Here is a 15,058-nt window from a genome sequence, read left to right on the forward strand (position 1 = left end):
GTTTTTGTACGTGTATTTCGATAGTGGAAACCCGAATTGGTTGTAATTTAAAGATGACACATTATTGATTTCTTTGTAGTTTGGTATCTGTCAGGTATGTTAGTATGTATGTAAATTAAATACATTTTCCTGGAATATTTCAAACTAAGCTGATTTATTAAACGTATTCAACAAATAAAATAAACAAATAATGTGTCTTACAGTCTCTACAATATTTCCTCAATGCATTAAAGAAAGACTGTTGACGCATGCAATGCAAAGAAGATTAAGGCTATTATATAAATATTCTTATAAGACGGGCCACCGTGCAACACAAAGGCTTCGGCCCATAAGATTCGCTGCAAAGATAATCTAATAAAGTCGTTGCAAAACTAAGCGAAGGCAATCACCGGCCGACGCCTGTAATGTGGCGTAATGACGGGTTCATATTGATATTTAATGGTAAAATGACTGACCAAGCTCGCACAGATGCAAATATAATAACTGTGATTTATTAACAGACGCCGGACTTTATAGTTGATGATTTATGGCGCTGCGAACTTTACCTGACCATATTTATTTGTAAAGCAACAGCCCTTTTAATTTTTACACGCAGACTTTCCTTCAGTGTAATTTAAGTATCGAATTAATTAAAATTTTACAAGTTTATAATTTGAGACCGTTTTTACATGATTAAGGAAATAACACGGGCAGTGATATGACGATTTTAAAGATTGAACATACGAGACTATGACGTGTATGTCATGTGGCAAAATGTCAACAAGTCGAAATCAACACATTGCAGCTTAACGGTGATATTATGATGATGATGATGATGCCAAAAGTGTTATCAAAGGTTCACTTCGCTATTTTAGCGAATTTAATTGACCGCTACTATGATAAAATTGGTATTACCTGTGACTAGAGTACACCGTCTAAGGTAGAGATACTGCAGGGAAGGGCAGGTGTGCAGCAACGCGCACAGACCAGCATCACTCACGCTGCTGCAGTCCGTCAGATCTATGTATTCCACGGGAGGCCTCCGCGTTGCTAGCCGGCTCTCCAGCCACGCCCATTCTGGCCAGTCGACGTTCGGACACCCTATATAAAGATATACAATATGAAATAACAACAATGCTACTGTTAGATGCTATTACTATAGAATGGGTATACAAAATATGACTCATAAGAATCGAAGTAATATTATATAAAGGATGTGACAAAAAAATTTGGACGTTGTAACTAAAAAAGTTTGTTTTAGTTATATTACTAATATTATAAATGAGAAAGTTTAGATGGGTGTTTGTTTGAAGATATCTTCAAAACGTCTCAACTGATCTTGATGAAATTTGGCACAGATGTAGAACAGGTTTAAAAAAAAACATAGTGTGGAAGAACACATAGGCTAATTAAGTTTTTTTTTAATTCCACGCGGGATCAATCGCGTGCAATAGCTAGTCAAGAAATATTGTAGACAGTTTCTTATTTTAATAAATTTATTCTCTATTATTGTTGAGTTATGTTCAGTTTATTATTAAATAATTTACTATTAACTGTTTTAGTTTTAGTAATAATAGTACCTAAGCTATTTCCCAACTAATATATTGACTTTACCAATTTAATCTAAAACGATTCAACCTATCGATTGTTGGAACAAATATTTGCACGAATGTTGCCGTATTTGGCAAACGAAACGTTCAATATTTATGAACGGCAAAGACTTAGCAGATATTTCTTTACGTCTAGTACTAGTATAATACATTTTAGCTTCTATGTATGCATGAGTCATAATTTTATTTTGTTTGTGTATTTTTTTTAATCTAATAATTTCATACTGTTATCCCGTTAAAAACAGAATACTTTAGTTTCTTCTAAACTTTAAAAATATTCATAATTTTCTGGCAATGCCAATGAATGGATGGATATTTGTTACTTTGTATCTCCAGAATGGCTGCAGGATCTCGTTGAAATTTGGCATAGATGTAGTAAAAATAATATTTTATTTTCCTTTTCTTAGCTAAATGCTACGGAATTCGCCGCGATATGTTTGAATACTTTTAAAACATTGTTGGAAAATATTCTTCGTTGTGTCTTTATTACATTTAAATTGTTCAAATTAAAAATTATTGTGAATGAAAAGAAATTTAATGAGCATAATTCTAGGAACAAACAATTGTCATTGAAAAGAACTGAAGTAATTAGCGAATAAAAGGAAAAATAGCTTCAAAGACAAGACTAAAGTTCTAAGAAATGAAAACTTATATAAACACATCAACATCTACTTAGAATGTAATTTATTATAGTGCACAAACTTAAATGAAGATGGGAAACAATTTTTTTTGTTAAACTTATTTTATACTAGCTATCGACCACAACTCGAATTAAAAAAAAACATAATAAGTAGCTTTTGTATTCTTTCAAACTATGTTCTATATGTATGCCAAATTTCATCGAGATACGTTTAGCCGTTCTCGAGATATCTTCAACCTAAAACAACCATCCATCCGTCCATCCATACATTTGTATTTATAACATTAAAATTATATAAGTAATATAAGTATGAAGTATGATAGTATGATTTTACAGTGTTGCAAGGCCAAAGTCAAAAAAACTTCAAAAGTTTAATTTAATTTCAACTAAGGTAAGTATGAAATATAAGCTGTACAAAATATAATACATTAAAAAGTTATATCACAATAATATTACCCGTAAGATCAAGATGCCTTAAATCGACCAGGTCCGTGACGATAGGCGCGAGTGCTCTGGCGTCCATACTGGCCGCGCCAGTGATTGCTAGGTGAGTCAGATTCCTGAACGACGCAGCTAGGAGTTGTGCCCCGGCTACCGTCACCTGTAAACAATGATAAAAATGGAGGTAAGAACTTAAATTTTACTTACAAGTGAGGAAGAAAAGAAATAAAATTTGCTCCTATACAATAGCATACTCCTATCACATAGCGAAGTTTTCATTATCAGTATAATTACGCGGTAACACACATAAAGAATGCAAATTGATAACGTTTTAAAGTCGACTAAAATAAGGGGAGAAATATGAAATGTTATATTTTCAATTAAAGTTAAGAAGGAGGCCCGTGAAAGGGGACACTTAACGGAGAATTTACAGAAATATGATTAATTAATTTACGCCTATATTTCTGTGACGGATTGTTTGTTTGCACTGCCGAAACACACGTTCAAAAACAAATTATTAGATATCTATTAATCAAGGACAATATATGCAAGTGCCTCGACATTTGTGCAAGAGTTTTTTTTTTATATCATAAGGTGGCAAACGTGCGAGCAGCCACCTGAAATCGCTGAAATAGCGAAGTGACCATTGCCCATAGACATACGCAATTGCATATGCGTTGCCTAACTTTAATCGACTGAGGAGAGGATGCACAGAAAGAAAATATTTTCCCTTCCCATGCATCCTTTCATCCGAAAAGTCTACTTCCGCTTCCCATCCTTTCCAAATAAAAAAGGGGTGGGAAGGGAAAGAGGACTTAATTAGGCCTCCGGGACGCACAATCATCAGACGGAACGCGGAATTGCTTCCGCTTGACGCCTGTCTTCTGTGTGATCGTGGTTAATCACCGGGCCAGCCGGGCCAATTCGTGCGAAGATGTTAAAGCGGGCTCTACCACTATTAAATTATTTCAGATTTTATTCAATAATCTCATTTAATGTAATGAATGTTTATAAATATTAAAAAAAAACACATGAGGTGTAATCTTACTGCTAAAGTATTAGTCATTGCTGTTTTTAAATAATCGTTACTACGTCTCATAAATAATTTAAGCATTACAGTAAATCTCGTAATACGAACGATACGTGATTGAATTACCAAAGCAATGTTCTTATGAAAGTGCAGTTATGTCTTACTCCTATCGATCGACTCGATCAATATTTACAACTTGGGAATAAATATCTTGATACTTTTTTTATTAATCAGAGTTTTAATGTTTAACGTGAACATAGGGTTGTCTTGCTATTAGTAAACAAGTTGGTTATCTAGTAAACAACTTGAATGATTTATAGCTATGTTTGTAACTATATAAGACTTTCTCGTATGAAAGCATCTTTTAACACAAACAAATTGAGCCACTTTGGATTGTCATGTCAAAACAAATGTTTATGTGAATAAAGGAACAATTATATTATAAATGTGAAAGTTTAGATGGATGGATGAATGAATGTTTATTAGAAGGTATCTCCAGAACGGCTGGATCTCGCAGAAATTTGGCATAGATATAGAACATAGACTGAGAGAACACATAGTTTACTAAATTTTGTTTCCGCGTGGACAGAATCGCGGTCGACCGCTAGTAAGAAAATAAAACTTTTAATAGATATGTAAATTCCGGTTAAAATTTTATAAATATGTAATCATGACCTTAAAAGTTAATGCGGAGCGAAATTCGTTAGAAAAATAATGCTAGCTGTCGCCCGCGACTCCCTCCACGCGGATTTTAATAAAAACTTAATTGGTAGACGATGTATTCTTCCAGGGTATGTTCCACATCTATTACAAATTTCAGCGAGATCCATGTTCCGATCAAACAAATATTCATCCATATAAACATTCGCATTTATAATATTAGTAAGAAGTAACATAATAGTAGTGTAAGTATATCACGCAAGTCGCGACGTCAGGACGAGTGAATATACTATTCTAGCCTATTAGCGTCATTTCCTTCAACTGAGCTCTTCGCGAACACAACGTGACTTTGAAACCGTTATTCTAAACAAAGGAAATATTTTCTGAAACATTGGAAAATATTTACTTTGTCTTGTTAAAATTCTTTGACGATAAGGTCAAGTGGAATATGTTTAGAATTGTTACTTTTTATTCTATTTTATATAGAATTCTGGATCTGGATATTCCTTTGAAATAGAGTATATAGTTATTAAATTATTTAAACTTTCGTGAAACCAATTAAGCATAAATGGTAACTTAAGTTTAATTTAATTTATCAGTTATGTGCAATTTTTATATTAGTTATTGTTTCTGGTTTAATCTATATTATAAAAAAAAATCTTTTTTCTTTCTTACATTAACATAAACCGTAGAGTAAGTAGACAGTATCATAAATCTAAGAGTTTTGAGTAAATACTTCTTCTTTTTTTTTTTATAACAGAAGGGGCAAATGACGAGCGGGAACACCGAAGTGTTCAACGACGCCCATGGACATCAGCAATACCAGAGGAATTTGTTACTCGATTAGATATGGAATAATCTCGATAGAACAGGAATAATGATAGTCTATAATTCGTATGTAGTGAATGTTACTTTCGATAATTACATAAACGTTTTTACTTACAAGGTTTACATTTCTGCATGTGTTACGTGTATATACATATTTATTGGTACTTTAAAAAGTTTTAATTGAAAGGCATTTTCTATAGAGGCGCCATTTAATGAACGTATCCGGTAATTGGCACATTTTAGGCGTGGCGCTATCAACAGGTTTGTGATTGATAACTTTATTAAAATTACGTATATCTATATAAACGAAAGTTATAAAACTGTGATAAATAAAGCAATTAAATTTAGAAAGTAATTTGGTTTGTTTTAGGTGTAAAAATAATGTATTGTGTAAGCTTCAAAATCAGTCTTAAATTTGATATAAAAGTGTTATATTACATATAACAAACTACATAAAAAAGTAACAAATTATTTTATATGTTCATAAAACAGTGCGGACAGAATAATTTATCAAAAACAAAGTTGTAGTCTCGCTCGGTTTCAAAAACAAAGAACCAATTTTGTAGTGGTGTTATCGTCTTTTTTTTATAACGAACTCTAGTTTATAACTAACAAAACTTCTGTGTAAACGTACCATACAATTCTTTATCCGCCACTCCCTTACAGCGGTGACGCAGGGACCAGCGCGTGCGCCGGCGCAGCGCGCTGCCAGCTCCAGGGCGCCGGCTGCGCGCACCCGTCGCCATGGCTCCGGTTGCGCCGCCAGCCTTGCCGCGAACCGGGCCCAGCGGCGACACACGCGTGACATGCGGCATAGCTCTGATATCTAATTGATTGAAAATTTTAGTTTTATATACTGCAAATATCTCTATTGGAATAATATAAAAAATTGAAAAATATTATAACTATTATAACTATATAACTCTAACGTCATTTGTTAATAAAAATAATGGTACTCAACATGCTAGTTATAGTTAGATAAACAACAGTTAAAAGCGGGTAGATTTGAAATGAAGCTTTTAACGCGGTACTATAGTATTTCAACATAAATGTCACAATCTCGATGCTATGCATCGTAAAGTGTAGAGTTCGCAGCGATGCTATCTGATGGAACATCAAACCCAGAACGAATGGAAACCTTGAGATATTCCCAATTACCAATACCAAATTATTGCGAAACAAATTCGTTTATAACAAAGATATAAGATTGTTTTAAACCTCTGACATATTTCTAATCTGTCGTTAGAGGCCAAAATCTCCGTTTATAACATATCGTTATCTCTGTTTTGTCAAAAATAATGACAAAGATGACGACATTTTATACGGGGTTTTGAATTTAGAAACTCGAGGATAGAATTGTATCTTTTAACTTACATCTAAATACGACAGTATCCTCAACCAGAGTGCATCACTGAGCGTGTTATCTCTTCTCCGCCTGGGCGGGCCGCAGTCCGCCAGCGTATGGTAGCCCTGGTCCAGACTCAGCTCGCTGAGGTCCGCGGCGAGGGAGAGCGCGGGCTCCGGCGGAGGCGGGGGCCGGCGCCGCGCTCCCCCGCACACCCCCGGCCCGGAGCAACCCCCGCTTGACATCCTGCCGATCTGTGAAGAAAGGCATAATTTCATACAGCAATCAATTAAAAAAAACTTAGTTTAGTACAATAAAGTTTTCAATAGATGGCGTTGTTTTCAATCATAAAATTGTAATACAACTGGTAATCTGGCAGTTCTGATTTCTTTACAAAAATAATTACTCGTTTGTTTTGCGCTTTCATTATATATCTGGTAACAATTTAACTCTATCTGTATTGACCTAGTACAAACACAATAATAGTAATTAATTCTATACACAATGTTAACGAAACCGTAAATTTAATTAAGGATCTATTGTAATATATAACAAATACTTAGCATGGGGTAACAATACTGTTTAGCTTTACGTAATTAAATCACTATGGGGAAACTATCGTTCTTGTTTTGATTATCAAAAAATCAATTAAGTCGAGTTAAACTATATACAATCCAGAAACACATACATACATATACACATACATATATATTATATATAATACATATACAAATATTAACGCAATAAAACAAAAGGCGAAATGAAGCGATAACCTAAGCAACTCAATGTCTGCGCGTAGTTGAATACATCGCCCAAGCGGCTCACGATTCAAAGAAGCAACCCCGTTCGCACTGGATGGTTATAAAGCTGTCAAGAGGTTTGCATATCTAATTTACAGGTCAATTATCATTCAGACTGATGTGGTATGTGGGCAGAAACAATTGATTGTTCGTAGCTTCGCGGCGGATTCATGCTGACCTTATTTTCCAATTAAACTTGTACAATGGGATCGTATATCAAACCTTCGTGTTTGTGTTTTTAATTATTGCATATAATATTTTCAACACGCTTATACAAACCTCAAATGTGCCAATATTTTTTTTTGTTATTTATTATCGATGTACTTTTTGCCAACTTTAAGTTGGCGTTAAATTTAATATTTTTTTTGCCAGAGATAATGCTATGACATTACTCATATTTTTACAATAGTTATATTAAAAAATTGAGAATAAGTAGAGTAAGTGAATATCGTTATTACATCATTTAAAAAAGCCACAATCGACTGTTTTAATTGAAATTCAACAGTTTATTTTATTTCGAAAATGTCCTTCATATTTCTATAATTTATAAATATATATTAGAGAAATTTACCGTCGGAATTTACTTTGTCGTATGAAATGCAAAATGCATCTTGTGCTCCCGGCGACCTCAATTAGCACTAACAAGGTTTGAATCAAATTCAAAAGCAATTTCACCAAGCAAACTTCATGTTCTCGGTCCTGATTAAAATAGTGAATTATTTATCTACTCTCCTGGTGACAAAAACCAAACAAATAGGTATAAATAAAAATTAATAATATAAATGCGAATGTTTAGATGGATGAATGTTTGTTTGAAGGTATCTCCAGAACGGCTGCATGGATCTCGCTGAAATTTAGCATAGATGTAGAACATTGCTTAAAAAAACACATAGCTAATGAAATGTTTTTTTTAATTCCGCGCGAACGGAATCGCGAGCACCAGCTAGTAAAAACTATAAATTTCTTATGTTTGTAGTACTTTCCCAACAGACCGTCCAGTGCGTACAACGTAGCGCGTAATTCCCTCTTAATTAGTTATACAAGCAATTGAAGTTACCTAATAGCCACGTGATCAGTCTAAATCTTACTTCTTACGATGGATGGATGTTTATTTGAAGGTATCTACACAATGGCTGACCGGATCTTGATGAAATTTAACACAGATGTAGATCATAGTCTAGACACATAGGCTACTACTAATACTTATTATTATTTTTTTTTTTAATTCAATGCGGACGAAGTAGCGGGCGGCCGCTAGTCTAGTACAAAAGTAATATTATATTCCGGATGCGTTCATTGAACATTATTGCTCGTTAACATCCCACGTGTTAATCTAATCTCCTAAGTAAGCTTGAAGACGCCAATTAAACAGACTAGTTAATTGCAAGTAACGGATATAATAACATTCTTTATTTTGGTATTTAAATTTTAATGCGGATGTTACTTAAATTCTTTAGATTAAGTTAACTTTAAGCACGAGTAATACAATCATTTGTAAGATATAACGTAATATGTTTTTTTTAGTTTATTACAAGTAATATTTTATTTAAACTTATTAAACTTTATAATAAACTTTTAATTTAAAAATAGACGTGAAACGTGACCTGTCAAAATTAGAAACCTTTTAATAATTCGTTACAAATTGTCAACCGCCTACGCTTAAAGTTTTGTAATCCGAATCGAGCTTTGATCTGTACCGACACTAAAATTATTTTTATTGTACATTAACTACCGCAAATAATTTTCACTCTAGATCTTTTGTAAATTCGATTTTTGGACAAGCAACATGAACATAAGTACAAGTTTCATTGGGCTTAAATGCTTTGAAATTTAAAATTCGAATTCCATATCCAGAAACAATTGCAACAAGAAAAGGGTTTATATATTAAACTACGTTCATAATAAGTCAGGGACTTTGAAGCATTCCAGTTAAAAAAATAAATTCACAATCTCCAAAACTCGGTAACTGGAGTGCTTTTCATATTTAAAGTGACATATACAAAAAATGAATCATAATCTTGCTTCACAAGAATCCTGTATAAACATTTATTATCACGTCATAACGAAGGTGTCTGCAATGATTCTGTCAATCGGTTGAATATTTGGGTTAATGTAATACCTCAAGATGGACGACGGCGCCAACATTCACTGAACCCACGCATTGCCTTCGGCAAGCCCGGCTTAGGTCACCACCGTATACGGAGTTCCAGGGATAATCGAGGTGTCCAACTAATCATGAATCCTAGGGACAATCCAAGAATCTAGGCCATTAAGGTAATAGGTAACGCGTACATATATTGGCTTCCAATTTCAAGAATAACAACTAGGTAGCAAGGTGACTTAAAATATTTTTAACATATGTCTTCTCAATTACGTTAAGAAATAAAATATGTAACATTTAGCTGTATAAATATAAATAGCTAGTATTAAAATATTTAAAAACTTTTTATTGTTATAAAAACATTGTCACCCTACGAAAATCCTTCGCGACCACCTCGTCACCACTTTAATCGGAATGTGACAGTGGTACTTTGGCACCGATTAATAAATCCACGCTTTGCTTGAAGCTAGATCGATGTGATTATTTGAAGTAATAAATCATATTAATAATATACGATTGGTTACAAATTTCGACTGTCGATATTTAGTAGTCTAACGGCCGTGGATCAAGTAATTGTTGTCTTGTCTCTAAATAAAAGGTCTCCAATATAAATCATATTGCAAGTTATTTTATGCAAATATAACATTTTGATTTCGAAAATTATAATAATAGATAATAGACTTCCACGCTTTAAAATGTTTTGTTTATAAGAAGTAATAAAGAGCTGATACAACCTCCAAAAATAATCTACATATTATGAAAAACAATAGCGTTTGATTTCGCTGTCAAAAAGCTTGTATAAAAACGTAATTCCATCCCTTTCATTCTCATTGAAGTGAGACAACGACATGTTTTAATACAAGTATCATGACAGTGGAATTTCATAGCATAAATAAATTTTGAATACTCACTGAATTACATACATTGCTGTCAATATTCTCAATAACACAAATCTATAGTAGTATCTATAAAGCGGAGGAGTTTCTTTGTTTAAACGCGTTAATGTCAGGAACTACTAGTCCGATTTGAAAAATTCTTTTTTTGTTGAATAGTCCATTTATAGGGGAAGACTTTAGGCTATATTATATTACGCTGCGACTAATAAGAGCGAAGAAAACTGTAACCAAAAAATAATCTCGATAGTGTTTCCGACAACCACGTAAACGAAGTCGCGGGCACAGCTACTATGAAGTATTTAGATATAAAGTTACCAACGAAATCGCACTTTTATATGCCATCGTTCGTTTGGTTGAATAAGAGGCGGTTGAAGCCATTTTGCTAAGAGATGTAAGTCGAAAACGCATCATGGCCATGGTGACAAAACAGTATGTTTTACTGCATAATAATAAATAGAATAACCTTTCGATTCGATTAATAAACATAACCTCAATCTTAAACGTCAAAATTCATATGTCACAAAACTGTCGTTGACTTTGATTGCTTACTTGTAAATGCGTAAACAAGTACAACTGTGTCAAAGTAAAACGTTATAATTTACCGTAGCTAATATTATAAACGAATACGAAATTATCTTTCAACGTATGACTACGGAGAGTTAATTTATGTACGCCATTCCGTAATCTTCAGAAACACCTACGGAACAGATAAAATAGAAGAGAGTAAAATAGCTAGGTGGGAGTCACGGGGCCTCACGATTGATTGTTCCGTACGAAAAATGAATTTGCACTCGGCTTTACGCCGTTAAATTTGTCATTTGGAAAATGTCTTCGCTATTGATTTTTTACTAAGAAAAAACCTTGAAATGTATGAAAGTAGTTAAACAATATTGCGCTTAATTGTGACATAAGTGAAACTTTCAAGTTAAAAGAATACATATAATAAAAGAGATTTAGAAATGGAGCATTCTAACAATAATCTATATATAAAGGCGTGTTAGTTACACTATTTATAACTCAAGAATGGCTTTACCGATATAGCTGAAAATTGGTGAGGAGGTAGCTTAAAGCAAGGAAACGGACATAGGATACTATTTATTAATTTCTTTTTTCGAATTTATGCCTTGAAGAGCTGCTTTTTATTTAACTTGCTAATATTATAAATGCGAATGTTTAGATGGATGTGATTTGGATGGATGGATGGGTGGGCTACACTAATTAAGTTTTTTATATATCCACGCGGACGGAGTAGCGGGCGACAGCTAGTTAAATATAAAATTGATAAGTTTTTAACTAATAATCTTATGATAATTAGGTAAGAAGAAGCTGAGTGTATTTGCGTTATAGATATTCTACAAAAATAATCGTTACTTAGTTTAGGATTTCATCGAAAATCGCATGCAAAATAGCGTTAAAGTTCGGTTAATTGATTTATACTCCGTAGCAAGTAGCAAACACGTTTTTGTTAAGCTTCAGTTAACTTCCCAATAAACTTTATAGCGTTTATTTTTTATAATAAACAAGCGCTCCTATTAGTTAGATCGTTGCTCGATCACGCGTTAATAAATCAGTTTAAAAAAAAAACTTTATCGTCCGTGATGCCTTTAGTTACGGTAGTTTTGTTGTTTGCGTGAAGGTGAAACTACACGATAGTTTTGAGATTTAACTTGAGAGCAAGTTTATAATTCGTTTACTAGAATATTTCCCGGATATTCTTATTGGATACCAATGTTACAGTATTGTATAGAAGATTTATAGAAAGAAAAAAACCGCACAAACCTTACTTATATTCAACGATTTTAAAGGATTTCTTTATGACCTTATTATCAAAGGTACTGAGTATGACAGATGCAGTGATTATTGAATATAAATCTAAAATAATATGCCAATTTAAAGAAAAATAAATCATCAAACAATATGATAAAAAGGAAATTAATTAAGCATAGAATCAACCAACCTTTTATAATGTTACCATTACAAAAACGAATCGCCTCAAGCGCTACGACCTTATTAATATTATAGGCTGTCTACAAAGAAAAAATACATTACTCCCTAATGAGCACATTGTGAATAGTAAAGAAGAATTTTAATAAGCAACAATAACACCAACCTTTTTGACGCAAAAAGAACCCGGCCACTTATAAAATTATTTAATTGATAAAAAAATAAAAAGGCATCAAGGTGTTACCAGCCAGCATTAAATAAATAAACGTACTGGCATATTCAATTGCCATGTTTGGAGACGAAACGATCAGATGTTTGAGTAAAGAATGATTTCACACATTTCCTTAACCGCCCTTTTCTTATAATACTGACAGCAAGTCAAGTTAAAATATGCGATAAGTATCAACATTATTAAGTTTTGTAAACAATAAATAAAGCTATAATATTTAAACTGTGGATGTACAGAAATAGATTTTGCATGTGTATGCTGGACTGTCAAGTAAAAGTTTTAAACGAAACATTCTATTTCATTCGATTAGATAACCAGGTATATTAAATTGTTTAAAATCACAAATTACCCATATTTAAATCAAAAATAGTTGGTGTATTGAATCCTAGTGAAGTCGCAGACGTCTAACATTTTGTTTCTTGTTTTGCGAAAGTATATATATTTTTGTATACACGCTTTTAATTGTGGTTTAATTTACAATTCGTTTAAATACCTACTCATTAAATTCAGATTTTTTAGTTTAATATTGTTTGTAATTTACTCTATTTTCATACTCTTTTGTTCTATTTATCTTATTGTTTATGCACCAGTACTTTATACATGTTGTGTTTGTCTGTAAGTGAAATTACATGTTTCCTGAAACCTTTTGTAATAGTGCCTAAAATGTATACAAGAACACATGTACTTTTGTTGACGAACCAAAGAAATAAATGAATAAATAATCAAACTAAGTATGTATATACTACTTAATGTATTTAATACGTTTTGTATTGTATGTTTGTATATATATTCAACCACGATGACAATACCGAGTGTATATTCAAGACTCCCCCCCCTCCCCATTCCCAACCCCCTTTGAACGCCTATCTAATGGAATGCCGTGACAACTCATTGAAATGTATCTTGCAATATTCACAGTTAGATGTCTCAATTGTGATGCGTCGCCGTACAAGGCGAATTCCGTCCGTTTGTCTCACCTTTCTCACGATATCTACTATAAACAATATTACTGCATTCTATAGTGCTTGATAGTGTAGGCCGTTGATGACGCTTTAGGCGATGTTTGTCTTACAAGAATATTTAGTAAACAGTTGTTTGAGCTTTGTGTAACGTCAAATCAATTTAATTACTATAAGCGTTGTAGAAATGGACTGTAAAATTTACTCGTTATTTTATAAACGGATCAAGGGGGTCGGTGTCCGAATCAAAAACGTAAATAGCTGTCTTATTATGGGCATACATTTTAAGATCTTAATGATTTCTCTTAGCAACATTTTTTGCTAATTATTTAATGAATAAGAAGTGTTTTACACGAAAAATCCTTTAAAGTATATAGTAAAAAATATTAAAATGTAAATGTAGAATCTCTAAAACAAAGTCGCGTGCGCAAATAGTATTCGTATTCAAGAATGGTTGTTATCAACGTTTGCGGCGACAAAACTAAACGGTTCTCCACCACGATACTGTTATAGCCCATTGCTTTATATTACTCACTTCATTTCTTCGCATTTAAGTTACAAACATTGCATAGGAAGATCAATAGATCTGTAATTTAGTAATGAAACATGAGAATATATATATAGGTATTTTAGTACTATGAAATAGTTCTGTGAATCGACTTCATAGTAAGGGAAAAATACTGGATAGATAAGAACTATCGCAGCGAATCCAAGCCGAAGGCAATCTGACAGGTAGCGTGTTAGTTCTTCATCCTTAATTAACTTGGAAGTCTCGAACGGACCGTTCGAGTTCGATACATTACACAGATATCGTTGAAACGAGAGCCTGCCACTATACCTGCATTGACTTGCATTATAAAAATAAATGAGTTTTATTTATAAGTTTTATTAATGACGATAATAAATGTACCATATCTATGACAGGGTGTCAAGGTTAGTACAAAGAACCGTGATCTCGCAATCGAATATTTAATATTTTTAGTACCTTTACAATGGTATGGAATGTGTGGTAACTGTGCCTAAAATGGCATCACAAAATTTTAAAACGTAGTTATGGCTTTATACTCCTAACACAAGTTTTATTTTATATAAACTTTAATAATGTAAACAGTTATTTGTTCAAAAAACTACATAAAAATTATTCTTCTAAGTATCTTAGCAACCAGTATTACCTTTAGCTAGATTCTAAGAAACCCTGTAAGTCACTCAAGTTGCTTGGGCAAGAAATAGTTTACGAGAAGTATCGAATGGCCGGTTCGAACCTGAGAAGTACTTTCACAAATACGCTATTAGCTACATAGAGTTACGTTCGTAACAATCACAGCTTTCTCGAGATAAAAACCCTACAAAAAATACGGAAATAGTGTTTTAAATATTACGTTTTGTTTAAAGAGGATAATTATTGCAAAAAAAATAGTGGATAGTAAACGGATACCTTGGGTTTCCAACGCTAAAACACTTGTATGAAAACATGTCATGTTTCATATTTAATCACAATATATAGATAAGTGATGCTGCTTATCAAAAATGTCACATGCATGGGGGCTAGACAAAGTGCATTCGCTCCGAAGCGTTCCCAAAACGAACATCAAACTT

At 33.0% G+C, this 15,058-nt stretch overlaps 1 protein-coding gene across 1 annotated transcript in view; it reads right to left on the bottom strand.

Annotated features, from left to right (window-relative positions):
• Positions 1-15,058, bottom strand: part of Fbxl7 (F-box and leucine-rich repeat protein 7) — a 33,026-nt gene that overhangs the window by 3,176 nt on the left and 14,792 nt on the right. Inside the window, exons 2-5 of the mRNA XM_013310376.1 lie at positions 6,563-6,787; positions 5,823-6,014; positions 2,686-2,830; positions 902-1,080 (exon numbers count right to left, since the gene is read on the bottom strand). Of these exons, the coding sequence (XP_013165830.1) occupies positions 902-1,080; positions 2,686-2,830; positions 5,823-6,014; positions 6,563-6,778 (732 nt within the window). The 5' untranslated portion in view covers positions 6,779-6,787. The remainder of the gene's footprint in view (positions 1-901; positions 1,081-2,685; positions 2,831-5,822; positions 6,015-6,562; positions 6,788-15,058) is intronic.

Source organism: Papilio xuthus, unplaced genomic scaffold (genome assembly GCF_000836235.2).
Source record: "Papilio xuthus unplaced genomic scaffold, Pxut_1.1 DF827714.1, whole genome shotgun sequence".
Classification (NCBI taxonomy): Eukaryota; Metazoa; Arthropoda; class Insecta; order Lepidoptera; family Papilionidae; genus Papilio; species Papilio xuthus.